General features: G+C 42.3%; 1 protein-coding gene across 5 annotated transcripts in view; it reads left to right on the top strand.

Moving 5' to 3' along the window:
• Positions 1 to 22,122, top strand: part of ZFPM1 (zinc finger protein, FOG family member 1) — a 74,939-nt gene that overhangs the window by 48,809 nt on the left and 4,008 nt on the right. For all 5 annotated transcript variants that reach the window (XM_072117103.1, XM_072117104.1, XM_072117105.1 and 2 more), the window contains 6 exons: positions 15,061 to 15,203; positions 18,405 to 18,504; positions 18,587 to 18,796; positions 18,937 to 19,161; positions 21,339 to 21,434; positions 21,739 to 21,888. In XM_072117103.1, coding sequence (XP_071973204.1) covers positions 15,061 to 15,203; positions 18,405 to 18,504; positions 18,587 to 18,796; positions 18,937 to 19,161; positions 21,339 to 21,434; positions 21,739 to 21,888 — 924 coding nt within the window. The remainder of the gene's footprint in view (positions 1 to 15,060; positions 15,204 to 18,404; positions 18,505 to 18,586; positions 18,797 to 18,936; positions 19,162 to 21,338; positions 21,435 to 21,738; positions 21,889 to 22,122) is intronic.

Consider the following 22,122-nt stretch of genomic DNA (forward strand, 5'->3'; position numbering starts at 1 on the left):
TAGGCATCCCATGGAATTCAATGGAGTTGTTGTCCACACACTTTTGTTGGGGTCCTACCCTGCTGTGAACCGTAACCATTCATGACAAGCAACCCGCACCATCCCAACACTCAGGTTGTGTTTGTTTCCATAACCCGACTTCCCAGTTTCTGGTTGTGCTGTGGTTACCCCTATGGACACGCACCTTCCAGGGGCATGAGATGTGCCATGAGGCCATTGAGAAAGTCTTCTGTAATTGTAATTACACTGGGAATCAAAGAATAAAACACTGAACCCATCAGAAACTTAAAGGGTCATGATGTATTCTGCTGGACTAGGGGGATACATGATTGGGATGCTAACTTAGACACTTGAATGAACCCTGAAATACTTCTTAAAGGGATAGTAAGCTTTAAAGCTGTCCCTGTTTCTAAGGCAGTGCTGGTATTTCAAGCTGGGGAGAAGGTATATAAGACATATGGCGGATAGTAAAGATCCTAACTGTGTGATGAAAAACTCTCTATCTCAATCACAGGTCATAATTCCTTCTTTCCCTGCCATGTCACTTCAGCGTCTCTCTGTTGGTAATTGGAAGCTTATTCATACCTGTGTGATTGGCAATAGGTGGCAGTTCTTGTGAGGAAATGTTGATAGGGAACTCTCCTAGCAACCATTTTGTTTAAAAAACTCATCCTAAGCAGTGTCGCCCCCATTTCACAGCCACCTAAGGTGAGCTATCACACATTTCTACCTGCACTGTAATCGGTGACTATTAGAGGTCTGCTAGAGTATGGGACTATCTGGGATACTCATAAAAGCCATGATTCATCCTCCATGCTTTACATTGCAACTTAATAAGCAGAATAAGCAGCAATAACCCCAGTTTTTATAAATTATCTTTGTATTATAGAATTACTGAAATTCACCTTCTGTTTCATCAGACACTTGGATCATTGCTCTATCCATTTTATATACTTTGCTATTTGGTATATTCAATTTTCTTTCATAGACACTCAATACTCCTTTCTTTTTTTAATATCATGTTGTCTCTGCATTGCCACTACCTGCACCCTATTTCCCGGACGCTATTGAAGACAACCAGAGTGGATTCGTTTACTGAAACCCCTTTGCAGCTCTGTTCGCGGCCTGCCCCCCTCCTTTGTCCGCATAGCGTTTCCACCTCGCATTGAGGCTCTAGTGAATAATTTAGGCTCAGATTGCTATCTCCGTCCCATAGTATTCTCCATCTCTGGAGCAGCCATGGGATCCCTGCTGTTTGCATTGCACTGCTTGTAAAACATGACCGGGAGCTCACGCGACGTCTACTTAGGTGACATTTGCTGAGAGGGAGGCATTCAATACCAGTCACCATTCCAAAACAGCTCTGAGGCACTTATGTTAATGCACTATGGCTTCAGAAACTGCTAAACCTGAGCCGGACATATGTGACTCGGGCACAGACACCAACATTTACTCTGGATCAGATCAGTGTTCTCAAATTTTTACTGCAGGATATACGTACACAGCCAAAAAAATCCACTGACAACCAGGTGAGGACATTCAGATCTAGACAACCATCTGACAACTAGTTGAACCCATGTTTCTTCAGTTTATTCATTGGGCCCGTTAGGGTGCTTTATTCTATATGAGCAGAATATTTTGAACCAATGTAGGTGCTAGTCTAGCTCTAACTGGGGTTGTAGCCAAATTCTGGCTCATTACTCAGGACTACATCCCTGCTGCATAGACTCCAGTTGCCTAGTCGGCAAGCAATATGCCCATTTGTCGCCATCAAAAACTTGGCTCTTATTATGTATATAACTAAAAACCCCAGTTGTAGGTGTGTAAAGACAACACCACCCAAGTAGGGAGTATAAATAGGATCATTGGACGTCCTATGCTCGTGAGGTATTGGCTACTGACTGGAACTCAGTAGCCGTGTTCTTAATAAGTGATGTAAATAGTTCTAATTAAAAAGTGGAAGCTATATGTAAGGCTACATTCACACTGCCGTTGCCCCCCGTACCGTAGCACGGCAGGCACACGACAGTGCCGTGGAGAGGAGGAGGGGAGGAGCGCCGCTCACCCCCGCCCCTCTCCATAGCTTAACATGGAGCCCGGCGCCGTATGTACGCACCCCATACGTTTGTGTTAATGTAGCCTAACTAATAGAAGCTAATTTCTAGATGGTGGTAGACTGTGCAGTGTTGTCAATATATGCTCTAACGGCATAATGAATGCATTAAATAATTCTTTTTTGCTGAGTAGTTTCAAAAATGGCTGTAGAGCTCTGTCCAGTGTATTACCCCACAGATTCCACCATGTAGATATCCCCCTTCCCATACACACAGGCAACAAACAAAAAAATGAAGCCATAATGGAAAGGCCAATTGTGAATAACTAAGTCCACCCCATTAATAAATACCCACCTTTAGCATTTATAAATAGAAATAATAGATTTTTTATCAGTTCCTCAAATCATTCCGAAGTAACTTTTCAGCCTTCATTCTGCCAACCACAGGGTCACGGAGATAATGCCCTTACGAGGAAACCCCTTTGATATATTCTATAACCTGTACCTATTGCTCCTACCACCCAATGTCTGCAGTATGTGCAGATATCAATATGTGTATCTTAGGTGAAAAAAGAGGATGTACTTTTTTTCTTATGACTGTAAATTGTAGAATGAGAAGGATCATTTCAGACTTGGCATACATATATGTAAACTTTGTTTTTGGAAGTGTGCTAGCTGTTGTTTCAACATTCCCATGTCTTTCTATTGGATCATAGTTCTTTCTATTGGCCCACAGTAGTAGTAGTTTCTATGGCCCTGTGTGTGGGACAACTGCAAATCATAGAGCAGGATGTATTCCTGCCTGTGTTTGCGACTTAGGCCTCATGCACACAAAATTTGTGGCCAGATCACAGCCCCCCAGAGGTCTATGGTGCCCGGTCACGGTTCGGTGACACACGGTGTGCTTGCCCGAGCTACGCTACTCAGTTTTCTTTGGAAAGAGGAGGGGTGAGAAGCATTTACTGCTCTTCCTCCCAGGTGTGTGCTCGCCTGGGTAAGCCCATGGCCATCTGCGTGAGGCCTTAGGCTGCCTTTTTTTATTGTCATTGATTGTCATTGGCTACAATTAACATGGGACTGTTGCTTGTAGCCTATTAAAGGCACACATTGGTGTACAGGTAGCCTAACATTGGTCTTGCTGATGTTTTGTATTGGATAGACATGGTTACTGATCAGCTCCCGTTGACTTGAGTTGACTATGGGGGTGCTGTGTAAGCTTCAGTTACTTCCTGTTCCATTCTGTGCATTTTACCAGTGGGGTTGTTTGTTTCCAATTACCATTAATTTGATGTTCTAGACCTGTCCTAAAGATTGGTCATTAATTCTTCAGCCCAGAAAACCTATTTAAGCTGTCTGTACATGTGAGAGAAAAGTTGTCTGAACCTGACCCTATTGCAGGGACTGCCGAGTATGAGTTTTGATAATGCCATTATTCTCACAGGAAGTAAGAGGGAATAGCTAGCACCCATAAAAACGTTTGACCAATAGTATTGCTGTGTTCCCACAACGTGTTTGGATTGGATTTTGAAACACTTGCAAGCATGTTTAGAGAATGCAGCCTTATTGAACGTATATGTTCACCTTTAGCTGGTACCGATAGCATATCATGAGAGGTTGTCTGGGAATGTATAGTGACCTTCATATGCTCCCAATGCTCCCTTCTACAATATTAATCACTACAGCTCCCAGCATGGCATGGCATCCTGTTTTGCAGTAACAAGAGAGCACCAGGTTGCAGACCACAGCTCTTTGCATTTTGGATCATTTTCTCTTTTCATTTAGAAAATTGAAATGAACAGTGTTATTACATGTAAGATTTTGTATTTGGTTTATTTGTGATTTTAAGACTTTTTAGACTTTTAAGACTTCTTAAACATTTTAATTGGGTGGTGGGCCGAAAGATTGTGTAGTGTGCACAGTGGCAGCACTGGCTGTTAAGGTGTTCTCTGTTCTGGTGAAGCCCTTGATCTTTCTGCACCTCGGGGGTTAATTTTATAATGTCATTTTCAGCAAGACAAGTCGAAGCTGGGAATTAAAGAAGAAGAAAAAAATAACTGAATTTTTATCTTTGGAATGACCTTGTTTGCTGGAGGGGTTTGACTGCTTAAAATTCTGATATGCAAATAACTGATAACTATAATCTATAATCCTCAACTTGGTCGCATTTACAGATGGAAGGCTGGTTAATTTGCTTTTACAAATTGATGAGCAAACTGTTCCCTGAAAATGACAACCCTCACCCCAAAGCTGCAGAAACAAATGCATTTATGGGGATTTACAGTACAGACTCTCCATGTGAGCTTTCCCCTAAGTCCTTGATCCATTCATGTGTATAAGGTCTATCAGTTTTTATCTACACCCAGGAGAAACGGGTGAAAACCATTATGAACACAACTATAGCCTTACATGGAATATTGCCCAAGTAAATGGGTCCTGACATGTGTTCATACCAACATGGATGAGAAATATGAAGAAGATGAATAACAACTCTTTTAACACTTTCTTAGAATCAGGTGTTGCCGCTTTAGTCAACTTAAAGGACATCTACCACTAGATTACTGGTGGTAGGGTGTCCTAAATAGGCTGCCCGTTACGTCTAGGGGATAGGGGGACTGTGTTTTACAAGCCTCCTCCTGCCGCCGGCTGAGGAACTAGGAGAGAGTACACACCCCGCTCTTTCCACTTCCCGGCCCTCTGACATCACCGGCCGGACCCTAGTTCTCCGCCCGGTGGCCGGAGGAGGCTTGCAGCGGGGTGCGTAAATATATGAAAGTCTGGGGAAGCCGAGAGGCGCCATCTGCCTGAGCCCCTCCGGCACATTTACAGAGTTAATAAAACCGCCAAAATAAATTTATATTTTAATACATCCCCTAGACATAACGAGCAGCCTATTAGGGCTCTCTACCACCAGTATTCCGGTGGTAGATGTCCTTTAAGTGTTAAAGGGTAGCTGCACATGATGCTGAAATTCATGAAGGAAAATGGCTTGAAGATCAGCATTTAATAGCAAGTTGGTTTGGAATTATATGGAGAATATGTGCAGACTTAATTATGGACTTTCAAAATTGACCATGTGAAATTTAGAGAATAAAGAAAATTGACATGCCACACAATAAAAAAAACATGTACCACACCTCAAAACTATGTGAACACGCCAACACTACAAAGTGTATGTTTGCAACAGGCAAAATGATTTTATCATTCTGCAGGACTACCTCTTTTACAAGACCAGATTTAATGTGACAGACTTTTAGGTCCACCAATTAGGTGTACCGACCGTTTTCTCTGAGAAAACCCCCTGTACTCAAAGACCACTTTCTAGAGCTTTCCCTGTACATGAAATTGGATAATTCTTCCTTGTTCAGGTTACCTTTTCTCTTTCCTAACATTTAGTGGTTTAGTTTTCCCCTTATTTATGTTTCTTTAATTAAATCCATTTTAATGCTGCGTCTTATCCCTTTTGTAGGCTTTATGTTATTTTGCCTGGAAGCATAAAAATTAAAGGTTCATTACTGCGCACAGGGCAGAGATGTTATCAGAATACATCTCCTTTGGCAAGGAAGAACGAATTGCAGCAGATTACTCAGCCATGTTTTTGCTCTCGGTATGTGATGCCAGAGCGCCAGGATTAGCGCTTTACCTCTTAGGCTTCCATTAAATTTGTTGGATCACTTTGCCTGCAATTCATAAACTTTATCCATGAGCTTTCCAACTTCGTGACGACAGGCTAAGAGTTTCCTGCAGCAACATATTAGCGGTTAACAGGGCCCAAATTCTCTGGCAAGATGGATCATGTACTTTATATGAATAAGTTATCTTTATGTAGTTAAAGGTAGAGCTGCAGTTTTTCTCATGGCCTACATAATACTGCAGAATTTACTTTTCAGATGATTTTGTATGATACAATAACTGCAAGGCCATTTTACTCATTTCTGTCTTGAAGCTGATATTTTCTCGCATGCTCCTCATGTTACTATCGGGGTCTGTACATTTATCTTGAGCAGAAAGGCCCAATGTGCTGGAATGGTTGTCACTGAGGGGACAACACCTTACTTTAGGCTTGCGTTTTTCCAAGTCTGATCATAGTGTTATAGTTTATGCGGTTGAAAAAAGACACGTGAACATCAAGTTCAGAAAAATCTTAGAGAAAAGAGGTATACCCCTCTTTATATAGTGCATCTGTTGGAGTCAATGGAATAGAAATAAAAGCTAATTAAGAGTCACCATTCTGAATATTATACACTCACCGGCCACTTTATTAGGTACACCATGCTAGTAACGGGTTGGACCCCCTTTTGCCTTCAGAACTGCCTCAATTCTTCGTGGCATAGATTCAACAAGGTGCTGTAACCATTCCTCAGAGATTTTGGTCCATATTGACATGATGGCATCACACAGTTGCCGCAGATTTGTCGGCTGCACATCCATGATGCGAATCTCCCGGCCACCACATCCCAAAGATGCTCTATTGGATTGAGATCTGGTGACTGTGGAGGCCATTTGATTACAGTGAACTCATTGTCATGTTCAAGAAACCAGTCTGAGATGATTCCAGCTTTATGACATGGCGCATTATCCTGCTGAAAGTAGCCATCAGATGTTTGGTACATTATGGTCATAAAGGGATGGACATGGTCAGTAACAATACTCAGGTAGGCTGTGGCGTTGCAACGATGCTCAATTGGTACCAGGGAGCCCAAAGAGTGCCAAGAAAATATTCCCCACACCATGACACCACCACCACCAGCCTGAACCGTTGATAGAAGGCAGGATGGATCCATGCTTTCATGTTGTTCACGCCAAATTCTGACCCTACCATCCGAATGTCGGAACAGAAATCGAGACTCATCAGACCAGGCAACGTTTTTCCAATCTTCTACTGTCCAATTTTGATGAGCTTGTGCAAATTGTAGCCTCAGTTTTCTGTTCTTAGCTGAAAGGAGTGGCACCCGGTGTGGTCTTCTGCTGCTGTAACCCATCTGCCTCAAAGTTCGACGTACTGTGCGTTCAGAGATGCTCTTCTGCCTACCTTGGTTGTAACGGGTGGCGATTTGAGTCACTGTTGCCTTTCTATCACCTCAAACCAGTCTGCCCATTCTCCTCTGACCTCTGGCATCAACAAGGCATTTCCGCCCACAGAACTGCCGCTCACTGGATGTTTTTTCTTTTTCGGACCATTCTCCCTAGAGATGGTTGTGCGTGAAAATCCCAGTAGATCAGCAGTTTCTGAAATACTCTGACCAGTCCTTCTGGCACCAACAACCATGCCACGTTCAATGTCACTCAAATCGCCTTTCTTCCCCATACTGATGCTTGGTTTGAACTGCAGGACATTGTCTTGACCATGTCTACATGCCTAAATGCACTGAGTTGCCGCCATGTGATTGGCTGATTAGAAATTAAGTTAACGAGCAGTTGGACAGGTGTACCTAATAAAGTGGCCGGTGAGTGTACATTCTGGTATTTTAGTAAATTTTCCATGAAATTCTGTATTCTGATTCCAGAGCTTATTTTCTTGTAGCTCTTTTTTTTCATCTCTTAATTAGTTATTTCTTTTCATAAATAACTGTTTACATTCCCATTGTCCGTGAATCTAGTCTCTGCAAAGTCGGGTCTAAGGCTTAATGCACACGGCAATGTGCAATTTTATGGCCGGAAGGAGGTCTATGGTCGCTGTGAATTAGCCACCGTTTGTGCAGTGTTAACATGGAGTTGAGTAGATGAGCAAAGGGAGAAAATGGAGGGGAACAGAGTGGTCCAAGAAACGTGTGGCTCAAGAAGAAGATGGGGAGAGATATGTAAAATGGGGAATTGTTCCTATTTTGGGAGAAGGAAGACTGTTGGAGGATATATATTGGTGGCAGCACATGGTGAGTGGAGGAATAAGAAAAATATAATGGTGTCGAAGGTTATGGTAACAATATGTTCAGCTTTACAATTGTAACTGTGATTCTGTGTAATACTGTTCACTTAAGTGTTAAGGAGTAGATACATTTGTAGAGTCCTGCAGTTACAATCAGTCCTTTGAAGTCAGCCATAAGACCGATCTGACCCTTGTAAAAAATTAGTTTGATACCCCTTTTTCTTGGAATATACAACTATTTACTGAAACCGGCATATACTGTGAACCAACACATTCTCTTTGAAGACTAAAAGGAGCGGCCATGTTGATCTAAAGAGCTCCTTTAAGTCAGACTATTAGCCTAGTTATCGGCACTATGATAACACAGTAAAGCTGCTCAGCTGTACTAGGACATTATGCATTAACCCATTTTAGGTTGGATTTACCTTCTCTGTTGTGTCTAAGGCCCTGTGCTAGGTCACCCTAAACCTTTACAGATTAAATAGTCTGGTCTCCCCCCTGTTATCTATCCTGTGCTTTTTACTTCGCTTACACCATGAGCTTAGAGGATTCCTTCTCCTCAGAATGTACCATTTCCTTCCCTGGTGTGTGAAAAGTCTTCCTCATCTAACTATAATTTCAAAGCGTTTTCATTAAAATGTGATGAAAACCGGTTTCAGTTAATTTTATCTTCCCCCAGTTCTCCTGCCTCCCTAATCTCCAAATGCCTGGAGTTTGGGTAAAAACCTCAAGGTCTCGCTATCTATGGGACCAGAACTCCACACCACGGAGGCACAGTATGTTCTGATGGACATGGGAGGGAAGAGATGCTGCTGATAAAGTCACTTTTTTCGGTATGCGTGGGTGGGGAGAATAATTTAAGTTATTTTTCTCTTTATCGGACAGAGCTTGCTTTGACGGCAGATAGAAGTATTTGTTTTAGATTAACACTCTGTATCCAAAAAAAGGAGGGGTAGAATTTTCAGAAGTTTCACTCGATTCCCATATGAGGCACATCTCCTGTAAATATAAGACCTTGAGGCTCTTCACTTGGTTCTTCATTATCTGTCACTATAAAAACTGTGTACAAACCAATATGGCTGCCTTAAAGGTTCTTGCAAACTCCTAACTGGCCTGGTAAAGTGGAGATCCTTGTATCATTGAATAAATTATAAGAATCATGGTGGAAGCTGTAAGGACATCCCTGCTAATCCTATAGAATAGAAATCAATAAGCAAGTACACTTAGCCCTAATTCAGACAGTTGTATACATTAATAGCTGATACATGTAGGCCGAATTTACTACAATCCATAAAAAGCACTGTGAAAACTGCAGCCCAACACATTTTAATATGGTTACCATCTTTCCTTTATCACAGCATGTCTTATTCTAAGGGTGTAACACCACATTTCCAGTGTGATACGTGTAAAACATACAACATGTTTTTTTTTAGTATTTGTGTCTTACTTAACAGAGCCTGTGGACAGGAGTGCAGTACAAGCGGTCCCCAACTTAAGGACACCCAACTTACAGATGACCCCTAGTTAGAGACGGACCCCTCTGCCCACTGTGACCTCTGGAGAAGCTCTCTGGATGCTTTGCTTTAGTCCCAGGCTACAATGATCAGCTGTAAGGTGTTGGTTATTGTTAACCCTTGTTATTATGACAGCAGAAAAATTGGAAAATCCAATTGTCACAGGGACAATTTTTTTTTTCTTTTGGACTTACAATGATAAAATATACTAGTTCTGACTTGCATACAAATTCAACTTAGAGAGGATCTGTCACCAGCTTTTGACCCCCCCCCCACCCCTGACTCACAATGCCTGCTGATAAAGGGTTACAAGTCCTCCCCATATAAGCTTAAATTATCTGCCAGTGGGGCACTGTACCTTAATTACAGATGCTTTTCTGATATGCAAATTAGCTTTTCTGACTCATCTCTGGTATCTCTGACTCATCTCTCTCAGACTGGCAGTGTGCCACGCCCAATTATTTTGACTGACAGCTCTGTGTCTCTTCAAATCCCTGCTGGGCCTCCTTGTACTTAGGGACCATCTGCTAATATTCAACTACAGACATATAAAGCTCTATGGGAAATATTGTGCCAATTTTTTCATGACATGTGACCAGTGACATAATCGCAGGTCCTCCTGCCTTCTAAGAATAGCAAACTGTACATCATGTTTGTGATTACATGAAATCACAGCAGCCTCCATGGAGGATGTAGAGGAGTAGAAGTCCATGGAGGCTGCTGTGACTTCATGTCGTCAGAAACATACATGGGGTACAGTCTGCTATTATTAAGAGACAAAAGCACCTGAGATGATGTCACTCTGGTCACAATGAGATGAACTGTGACCAGTAAGGAGGCATAAGGCATGGGGCGGATTAGATAGGAGGGGCCGGCCGAGCAGGACACGCCCCCTCTGATGCCAGGTAATATAAGATAAAAGGTGATTTCTGTGGATGTAAGCGAAACTATTTTTAGCTAAAAGAAGGGTGTCAGTCAGTTAATAGAGCTCTATAGGAACCTATCAATGGCTGTATATGTGAGAATGTGGTGACAGGTTCCCTGTAATTACAAACCTAAAGAACCCACCTAACGTGGGGACTGCCTGTACTGACATTCCCAGACATCAACATTTTTTATCCATATGTCTGAATGAGACCCTGATTGACGTCTTGCCTTGATGAGAAATGCTACTGTATTTCTCAGCCCAGGCATGATAGTGTGAAAGTTTCATCACGTGATTCAGTCAAGTATTGGGGCACTACGGGCATAGCAGGGCAGAAGACATCAATGACTATGGCTGTCATAGCAGAATCTCAACTTGTATCGTAACTTTTTTGAGAGAAAAAAAATCCATTTTCCTTCTAGCCAGAGCTCCAGAGTTCTTCTAATTCTTCTCCTGTAGTATTAGATATGCATTCAATGAAATCCAGCACTAGCAATGACAGATCCTTCTGATGAAACTATGCCTCAGTTCAGACCAGCACCACCACGTTTTTTCCCCTTTAGTCTCTTAACTGATTCTTGTCAGACGATATTTTTTAAGAATTTAAAAAAACCTACTCACAAACATAAGTAAAATTGTGCATCAAAATTAATAGCAGGACGCTAGCTCAACCAAGCTGCCCGACCCAGGGTTTCGCCTCCAGGGCTTGTTCCGGGGCGTGTATAGTAACTCCCGTGTTAGAAGGAAGGTATATGATGCGTGAATGGACCCCAACATGTTGAGTCATAGTCATATTGCACAATTATATTTGTCCGGCATTGTTCCCAAACACATAAAAGCAGTACACAGTACATTTCAAGTTTCAATGGCTCTCCATATTAAAGTAAAGCAATGTTGCATAAAATTCAGATTGAAATACCAAGAATGTGACCAAGTTTGTAATCGGTAGGATCACTTATGCAGAGAGTTGTATGAGGTCAATAGGCCCAGGCACCTCTGAGTGTCCCGAGCCCTGCTGACAGCCAGCTATGACAATCTGAAGTCCCATTTTTCACAGTCATCCTCTGGCTATCAGCAGCTGGAGTGACATCAGAGATGTGGTTCCCCCTTTCCGGCACAGGATATCAGGACTGCTCATCATATCTGGCACGGAGCTAATCGCTCTGCACTTGCTTCCTTCTCCCGCCACGGTTTCCTGGGAATAGAGGCTCTGCTATCCTTGGAAGGCTAGCTCCCCCTCCCCTTTCGCACTGTATTTTGCTTTCTTCACCAGCAAGCAGGTTCATGACATATTCTGCCATAGTAGTATAGGGACTTAATAGAAATGTAAAAAACTATTTTGAAAAACATCACCAAGCACAGTAAACTTTATAATTGTATAACTTTCCAATTGGTGTCATACTGTATACAAAGGTAATCTTTAAATCTTATGTCTGTACATAGAGAAGTAGTTTACCAGCTCATAGGGCTTAGTTACTGTAGGTCATTGGAGTACGTACTGTGTCTCTCTCTCAACAGAAGATGTTGACTGAAATTAGGAGTTAAGGATAGGGAAGTTCGATAGCAAAACCCTTTTTTTTTTTTTTTTTTCCTTTTATTCTCTGGGAGATAATCCACTGCCAGGGGTGTCTGGTATCCGTTTGACACCTTCATTACATTCAGGATACATGCACACCTGGCCGAGCTGAAAATATATGTGTAAGGGAGAATCGAGAGGTGTTGTGCTGGATTGATTACTGTATGACAGAAGATGTCGACTCCAGGACTTACATTTGAGGAGCCTGTTTTATTTTCTAATAAAAGCTTAGTCTGACCATCCCTTTAATACTATCCTTATCTTACACCGTACTCTTAGAAATCACAAAAATTAAATATTACTGGCGTGTTCTGCTTTGTTCTTTGTCCCTCCCCCCACGCAGGAAAATTCTACATAATCCGGTTGTACTATCTGTGCCGTGTTTCTTGTGGTGCGGAGATCTCGGAGCTATTAGTGGAGGTCACAGTTCAGCACTGATAAACATTTCAGTTTGTGCTGTGTCAAAAAAATCAATAAATGTGAATTGTGATTTCCAAGCTCTGTGATCACAGGCTAGGTGAGAGGGTTTACTTCACACACAAGACCCTCAAGGGGACCCATTGGGACCCACAAACTGATGCCTAAATTCCCATTCTAGGAGAGAGATAATGGTGGTGGGTATCATGGGTAACAAGGAGTTTCTTGATCATGGTTATACTAGAAGCCGACACAAAATGATTGGAGATGGATAACACATAACACTACGTTCTCTGTGTACCAACTCAAGACTGTTTTCTCACATTCCCCTACATTCAATGCAAATCTGCATTAAACATAATCACCATCTATTCCAGGCTTGTCATTTATTACTGAATCTGTAGGATGCATTATGTCTGAGTGTCCTCTTAGTATCCTACTCTAAAGATGTTCCCGTAAATTACTTTTCCCATAAGGAATTATTGGTTGCGATTAATGGGAGCAGCTAGGTCTCTCCCACTAGCACATGAATGGAGATGCTGTCCCTTTAACCTGACTGTTCTTGGCGCTGCCCCAGCAAAACCATCCCTGCTTCTTCCTTCATGCTCCATCTGTTGCTCAGGAAATGTAATTGGTCAGTTAGTTCTGTGCCCATCTCCATTGTTTCCCTCTACATGGGCAGTTAATAACCTGATAGTGAAGACCAGGCTGCTTCTTTGTAATCCCAAAATAACCCAAAAATAAATGCTGCAGAATGCAACCCTCCTGGGAATCTCCAACACTATTACCTCTAAGAAATCACCCCTACAGCAACAGGTTTTAGGGCACAAATGGGGGAACCGTATAATATGTGCATCTTTAGGATGTATTCAGTCTTTGCTGTTTAGATGCAGTTTTACAAAAAACTGATACGCAGAGGGTTATACAGCTGCTGTGATCAGTCTAAAATGTCAGATAGGGAATGCGGCGGATCTGAAAATATAATCCTTAAAATTTGCTGTAGAATAAGAGCTCGGCTTGGTAAAACCTCTTGCTTTCATAAAAAAGGGGCATTAAATTCTAGCATTAGCGTTGTTAAAAATAATAAAGCACACAAATTCAGGTCTATACACCTCTGTTTCTTCTCTGACAAGGGAACCAATAGAGCAGTGCTCACCCTAGTGGCAGGATTGAACACTGCACATTATAGATGGAACTTTTTTTTTGTCAATTCTGATTTCCATGTGAAGTAAGACTCATTGTATTATTAGACCTAGACACATCAATTGTACTTTAGTCTCCTCCTAATAATCTTCTTGTAACCTCCACCCTGTAAGCACAGAGCTAGCATTATATAAAGTCTCCCAGTGACCTTCTGCCTCTCCCAGGAAGCCCGCTAATAGTGTGACTCTCTTATTATTTCATTTCACAGTGACTTATCAGTAACAAACAGCCCCAGTTACCTGCAACATTTACTTAATGATTCCAGTGATAGGAAATAGTCTGATAATACGCAGACCAGCTGGCTGGTGCTGGCCAATCAGATGCTCGAGTGCGATGGGAGATTAGATTACGGGGGACTGTATTTGTTGTGGTTCGGAGTCACCGAGAACCAACACTATTGATACAGAGATAGGATTCAGAGTGGACTTTGCCTCTTGTGATAATCGGGGGAAAAAAAGATTATTTTTAACTACTAGCTCACTGAGTGCGCTTAATATTAATGACGGCCGGATCAGCTTTTATGTTTTTGAGCTTATGGAAAAATTACCATCGCAGGGAGAGCAAAGGTCTGGGGGTCGCCTATGTGTGTACAGGGGGCAACGTAGAATCTCAGGTTATTAGCTGAGCTCGGATATTGCTGTAGAAGTTTTGTATGAGGTGCAGAAAGTGCCGTCAAATAAGACATGAAACAATCATGCAGATTCATCTGTCAGACACCACAGTTGTCAGATTCCCAATGTTTGTAGTGGTGCAGTTCTTGCTCTTATGAAACAAAGAAAAGTTTGGAAATTTGGTGCCACCCATCTGTCCAGTTAGTTACTGATCCCACTGTGTTTCAGGTATAAGAAGCTCCTAGGAGCTGACAATCTATTCTGAAGTCTCTGCACCTGGGATGCATGGGCCTGGGAACCTACCTGCTGCGCTTGCTACTGTGTGGTGGACCTGTTTGTTAGCATGTCCTCCAGCTCACTCTGGCCACCTTATCAGGCCCTCTGTGTATTTTCCTTGGTGGGGTTTGATAGAGAGAAGATAGATGGATGTTTTGACATGGAAACTGTCAGGCCAGAAACTTTATCAGTTGGACATGAGCGCCCCGACCTCCCTGCCCTTACGATAACAAAGGATTCACATTATTATTACAACTGAACATATATTAACTATTTCCCCCACCCTCTCCGGTGGTTAAAGGGGCAACACTACAAGGCAATATTGTTATTGGCCAGTACTGAGCATGTTTTTATTTCCTTGTAGTATAAAACATTATTATTTATATTAGTTTTATAAAGTTTGATGTTGTTTTATGTCCTTTTGCCTTCAGTACCAGCCACTTTAGTAGCATTCAGACTCCTATAGCCGAAGCCCTAGAATTAAAGAATGCTGTATGTCCCATATGTGGATATTCATTTATGATGGATTTTTCAGTAGAACCTCTGACTGACCATGGCATGTATATAAAATGAAATGTTCTTTCTGGTATCCGCAGTCAACTCAGGTTTTGTTTATACACAGATGAGTTGATTTTGGAGATCCCTTCACCCGATGGAGTCAATCAGGTTCGTGCAGAGAACAACATCCTCAAGGGCTTTACCTGGGGGCCGTACCGAGGAAGCTTCAGTGGTTGTGCCACATCGTCTCCAGACCGAACAGATATGGTAAGACATGGCAGCAGTAGGTAACAATTTGTAATCGGCCAATACAGTAAAAGTTGGCGGGTTTTTAGAGGTTCTCAACACTTGTAAGAAAAGTTTGCATTTTCTAGAAACATTGTTGACCCACCTCTACTTTTGTAAAGGGCAGTACATTTCATAGATGCTGCTCTGTGGTGTATTTTTAGTGGCCACTCAGTTTTTTGAACATTTTTTATCTTGTGTTCAGATAAAGATAATTGCAGTTAATCAAAATGTAAGACATTGGTCTCCTAAAATAGCTATCCCTCACCCAGTTGTATCATGGGGACATATGAAACACTCGAGGGGGACTTCATGTTTAGTTCCATCTGGTGCTGGGTCTTTTGTAGTGTCCCACGTAAGAATCGAATGTTCCTGTTGGGGGTTGAAGAACGTTGTTCTTCTTTATTTGAAAGGCGTTGCAACAATGGGTTGGAAGCTGAATCTCTGCTTCTGGGGGGAAATAAACTAAATTTCACACAAAATCTGAGCACTTCTATCTTACACAAAGAGGGGGGAAAAGGAGGGGGTGTTATCTCCTCTGCTTTAAGGTTAAAGCTTAAAATTTTAGACGAGAGCAAGCTGGGTTTATGATAGTGATTGAGCCCCTTATCTGCTCCAAATGAAATCCTTCATTAACCCCTTATCTCCCCGTTTGGGGTGTTATGATCTTATGGCGCCACTAGTGGAGACATAAGACAGCCAAGTGATTGATTCCTTTCAGATAATGTCCTGCCTTCCCAATGCTTCATTTATTGTCTAAATATTTTCACTGGTGTTTTCAACATTCACCCAAGCCCTTATCGAGTGCCTTGATGGTTTGCAGCTCATCATTTCCACCCCTCCTCCTTCCCCCTGTTCCTTGATATCAGTACAGGCCTAGGAGAGGCAGGATGGAGAAGGTCCATCCTTAACACTTTAAGTATCTTTAAACTTCCTCCTCTGCATCTCTCTCCTTTTTGGCAGAAATCCATTTTCTCTAATTGTCGTACATCCTCTGAGATAGGCAAGTTCTGTGCAAAATTCACAGGTTGCTCGGGCCGTACATTAAGCCCTTCTCTGGGGAAGAAGGAGGACAGTATGTCATATCTATAGTTCTGCATAAATCCACTAAAGATCTATAGAAATAGCAGGAAGTGCCATACAAAAATACCCAACATTTCATATGTAACAGCGCCCCTAGTGGTCACTGAGTTACCACATACTACTTTGTGTGGAGAAAATGTTATCATATTGATTTGTGTCTCATAATTAAAGAGAAAACCGCACTTGAACCAAACAAAAATGTTAAAGTATACATATAGTTTTCATCTGGAGATGTTCTTGCACAACTACTCATTGTGGTGCCACAACTTTTCGATTGCTATGTGACTGTGATGGTCATATTACATGGCATCGGCTGCAGTGGGCACATCAATGTTGTTTTGTGGAGCCTACAATCTGCTGCACAACCTCTCCATAAGGTTATTTATTTTTTGCTTATCCAACTCAGTGTAGGGGAATAGGCTGATACCCCCCTTCATGCACTGCAGCGTTCCTGGAAACTGTGCCAGGCTTCAGGAGCCCCTTCCCCGGATAAGCCATGCAGCGGATGCAGTCTAGATAGAGTTTCTGATGGTATCAGGCAAAGTTCAGAGCAGAGACACTGACCTCTTTGTTTCAGAAGAAAACAACACATCTTGTCACAGACATTGAAGTGGGGAAGGGGGGTAGTTAAAGATACAGATTGCCCATACTGTACTCCTGTATACCTAATCCATGTTTTTTCATCTCTGTGAATGATCATATGGGGTTTATTTTTTTATTTTAACTATTTATGCTGCAAAATACCCTACACAATGGCTTGGGAGCCCCATTCACATGTATGATATATGCATCTATAGTCATATTAAGTCATATGGTGACATTCATCATACCATTCTCATGTATGCTATATGCATCTATAGTCATATTAAGTCATATGGAGACATTCATCGCTGCCAGCCCAGCCACTGTGTGCACTATATGTAGGGGTACATGATTATAGTGGCACACCCCAGACCCCTCGGCTGTATGCTATGCCGCCTTCATTCCAGCAGGAAAAATGAATAATGTTGTCATTCCAAATCTCCGCTATGGTCAGATATGTGAAGATGCAAATAAGGACCATTTTTTCCCCTGTTCTTCCTAATTGCTTGTGACATCACGGTAGCTGTACTTTGTATAATGCATTTTGAGCAGCACCAGGGGAAGGTGAAAAAGGCAGGCAGCTTGTGTTTGACAATGAGGGCTTTTCTGCATCATCAGCAGTGCCCGGCTCTTTATCGTGCCGGGAACACGCGGCCCATCGTAGTGATAAGCCAGAGCTGACTAGCGCCAGCGCGCTCTGTTCGAGGGTCTTAGAAATATTGGAAGGAATAATTAGATTTCATATCGTTACTGACGCAGCCATCTGAGGATCAGGCAGATTAATTTCTCTTTCTCTGCGCTCATTAATATTCATTAGAGACATGGAAGGACTCGGTCCTGAGCAGAGTGGATTCTACGGGATGCTGCAGGGCTCAGAGCGATGCTGTCTTCTGCAGGTCCAGATGGTTTTACCTTAATCTTTATCAGATTCATATTACGGAATCATTATCCTACAACTATTAAGTATATGAAAATTACAGAAGTATATATATATTTCCTTTTTATGGAATTTTGACATTTAATCTATATAGTGTAGATTTATTTTTATTTAGGTACATATTAGTGTATAACAGAGCTTTAGGGTGCATCCAACCAACAATGAAGTTGTTGCAGAAATCCATCAACTGCAGTAAGGCTTAAACTGCAAAGTGCTTAGAAAATCCCATTGAGCGTGTTATGTCTCTATGTGACATTTCTCTAAATAACTGTCTGATAAGTCAGGGGAAAAGGATAATACTCCCATGCAGATGGAGCGCCAACCAAAGGAAAAGACTGCCATCTGCTGGATACTGACCAGAACAGCAGTTTAAGAGATTGGGTTTCTGTCAGAACCCCTGTGGGATCCCAACTGAGTAGAATATGCAAAATTTGTCTTAGGAGCAGTGACCTGTCCTATCAATGCCAAATGTTTCATGCCAGGAACGTAGGGGTCATTTTACCTTTAATATATCTACCCATTGGAGGATGTTTTCTGTTAGTGTTGGACTTTGTAACACCTTTTCTCGTGTCCGTTTGTAGAACACCTCCCTATCTCTAGAAGTGGATAGTGACTGCTGGCTGAAGAATTTGACTCTCGTACCTTGTGAGCTAGAAGCCAACTCTGTTATATACCGGAAGGGTGAGAACCTCATGTCTCAATTTATAATGGATAAGTTCAGTCTTTTCATTAAAAGAAGACTGACAGCTTTCTCTTTGTCCAGGTGACCAGGTCTGGTGCAAGACTTCACAAGACATACCACAAGGAGAAGTCATCAGAGCTTTCCTTATGGCTGAACCCCAGGCCATCCCCAACTTCAAAATAAAAGAGGAGCCCTGCGAACCCTCCCAGGAGACTGTTACCCACACAGAGTTTCCTCTGCTCCCCCAGCAAGCTGGCATGGCTGCAATCCTGGCTACAGCCGTTGTCAACAGTAAGTGTTGTGCCTGTGTAACTTCTCCAGTGATCTCACTAGTTTTTGTGAATCACACTGCTTGCTTACCATAGCATTTTTATAAATCTCTGTAGAGCGGCCAATTTCTTTCGCTCTAAAATCTTATCCTGCTTTTTCAGAGGATGTGTTTCCCTGCAAGGACTGTGGCATCTGGTATCGCAGTGAGCGGAATCTGCAGGCACACCTCATGTATTATTGTGCCAGCCGGCAGAGCTCCACCTCTCCGTCAGTGGAAGAAAAGCCCAAAGATTCCTACCCCAACGAGCGGATATGTCCTTTCCCCCAATGCAAGAAAAGCTGCCCTAGTGCAAGCTCCCTGGAGATTCACATGAGGAGTCATAGTGGTATGTACATTTGAGGTTCTAGAGTCAGCATACTAAGTTGTAATCCTTGAACTTTCTGGAGCGATGCCAATCTATATATAAGGGGTTACAGGATTTATGGCGTCACCGCAGGATATGTGTCTAATGGTTACAGGTCCAATATTTCCAGAGAGCTCATAGTAGAGTGCCCATGAAATATTTATACAATTCCGCACAAACCCAAAATCTCAAATGAGGGCAAGCAGTTTTGTTAAAGGAACATTGTCACCAGATTACACTACTAGCCCCCTTAAGCAGGTCGTTAAAGGAGACAACCAGATACGTGGAGCCAGTGTATATATATATATATATATATATATATATATATATATAGATGGTACACTGTCCTATAATGGATGCTCGTTACCTCTAGGGGATGATGCAAATGTCTCCAGCGTAATCCTGGGTGCCTGTAGCCCCGCGAAAATAAGGTTTTAAAAATATGTAAATTAGCCTGAGGCGCTCAGGCTCACTTCACCTGAGCGCCTCATGGCTCCTCTGCTCCGTAATTATGCACTCCCCCCTTCCCCAATTTATTAATATTCAACCCCTGCGTCTGCTCACTCGAAAACGGCTGTCTGGAAATCTCGTGTGCGAGAACTCCTCCCTCGCGCAGCCTGCGGGCTTACTAGTGCGGTTGCGCAAGGGATAAATTCTTGAGCAAGCGGCCGGGTGGGGGGTGGGGTGAATGTAAATGAACCGAGGGGCGTGCATAATTAAGGAGCGGAGGAGCCATGAGGCACTTAGGTGATGTGAGCTTGTGCGCCTCAGGCTAATTTACTAATTTTTAAAACCTTATTTTCGAGGGACTACAGACACCCTGGATTATACTGGAGGTACTTGCATTATCCCCTAGAGCAGTGATGGTGAACCTTTTAGCGGCCGAGTGCCCAAACTCCAACCCAAAACCCCCCTTATTTATCACAAAGTGCCAACCAAAAATTAAAGCAGTAACTTATTGCTCCCTGTTCAACAATTTTCAATCATGTTGGTGTCCTGAGGACAGCAACACAGTAGAAAGATGGAAAATTTTCAGAATTTTAGCTTCTTTCCAGTGTGCCTCTGTACACAAAGAATCGTAGACCTAGCAGGAGGCCCTCCAAAGATAATTCGGCCCTGTCTATTCATTCTCCCTTTTCCTACAGTCCCAAGTAACAAAGTAATTATCAAAATATGACTGGAAGCAGCATCTTTTAAGTTGCTTGGAACTGCAGGAAGATTCTTTGAGTTCTGCCTGGTGTGCCAGGGCGATGGCCTGGGTGCCCACAGAAAGGACTCTGAGTGCCGCCTCTGGCACCCGTGCCATGGGTTCGCCACCACTGCCCTAGAGGTAACCAGTATCCATTATAGGACAGTCCACCACCGATAATCTGGTGCTAGATGTCCTTTCATTTTGATTACACAGTTGCAACAGCTTGACAGTACATGTCTACCAATAAACTACATTATCAATGTGGTCAACGCATAACAGAACTACAAAATTTGACTCAGACATTCAGGCATCAATGACCCTCAGGGCTAATGATCCTTTAAATGCTGCATTATCTATCATTCTTGTGGTTCACTTACTATTACCTGCTGACCATAACCCAGACTTATTTTAGATAAAAGGAAATGAAAATCCACTGTCCATAAAAGTCCACAGAAAATATTTCTACATGCATATTGCACCAGATAAGAAAGATAAGAAAAAGACATAAATTGACAACACATAACATAGGAATTAAGTTGAGTTCAGGATACTGTGCTGTGTAGCTAATCTCCAAATCACATCAGGATGACTATAAGACAATTCTATCTCTTCTAAATGTGAACAGCCTTTTAACCCTTTGCAGCTTCGGGCACCCAGAAGCAGGTATTTGGTAGCCAAGTGGTTAATCTAAAGCTTCTCAATGTAACAATCTGATCTAAGAAGTATTTTACGCGGTAGAGAGGGAGATATTTAATCTGCCGCCTCTGTTTTATAATAGGCTCCAATCCATTTGTTCAAAGTGTCCCCTTCAGATTAATAGCATCATAGGACGTTATCTCGCCATCTTAATCAGAGTGCAGCGCACTTCTCTCTATTAGTACAAGTGGCTAGCATTGCTTTGTGATAACAAGGAGCCCAAGGTGGTGCAGCAAGAGGCTAAATAACTGAGACGCTTATCTTTTTGCAGGCGAGAGACCGTTCGTGTGCCTGATCTGTCTGTCCGCGTTCACCACCAAGGCAAATTGTGAGCGCCATTTGAAAGTTCACACGGACACCCTGAATGGTAAGTAACATACAATGGGTTGGATAAGTTAATAGCATTTAATACGTCAAACTGCTTAAACTTGGTAAATAGGTAACCTGGTTTCCACAAGAGGCAGATGCAGCAGAGAAAATATGATCTTTGTGCACTGTGCTAACTCCTTGGTCACGGACTAACATGTTTTGGGTGATGTGAAAACCCACAGATATAATCTCATGATGATTTAGGCAGGTTACAAGCTTGGCTATTCTTTGGAGGTAAACAACATAAAAATGTGTTTATATACACACCATTCATAAGTGATGAATGTTCTGCACTTTTCCAGGTGTTTGCCATGGATGTGGCTTCATTTCCACCACCCGTGACATTCTCTACAGCCACCTTGTGACCAATCATATGATCTGCCAACCAGGATCCAAGGTTGATGTGTTTCCCATTGTAAAAACACTTCCAACGGTCAAATCTACAGCCTCCGGTATGTGTATAGTTTATTATCACTATTTTTCAACCTAAATTTATACCACCATCCCTAACATTTACCATAAGTTCACATAGACCTTCAGGTTTGGAAGGTTCTGTTATGCCATGCTCCCATCGTTCACAATGGAACAATTAATGGTGCATTCCGGATTATAAATGACAGAAAAGCAGGCCAGACACCCCTAACTGGTATGAAGTACATCTTCTTAATGCACTTTGTATATAATTC

The sequence above is a fragment of the Engystomops pustulosus genome, chromosome 7 (genome assembly GCF_040894005.1).
Source record: "Engystomops pustulosus chromosome 7, aEngPut4.maternal, whole genome shotgun sequence".
Classification (NCBI taxonomy): Eukaryota; Metazoa; Chordata; class Amphibia; order Anura; family Leptodactylidae; genus Engystomops; species Engystomops pustulosus.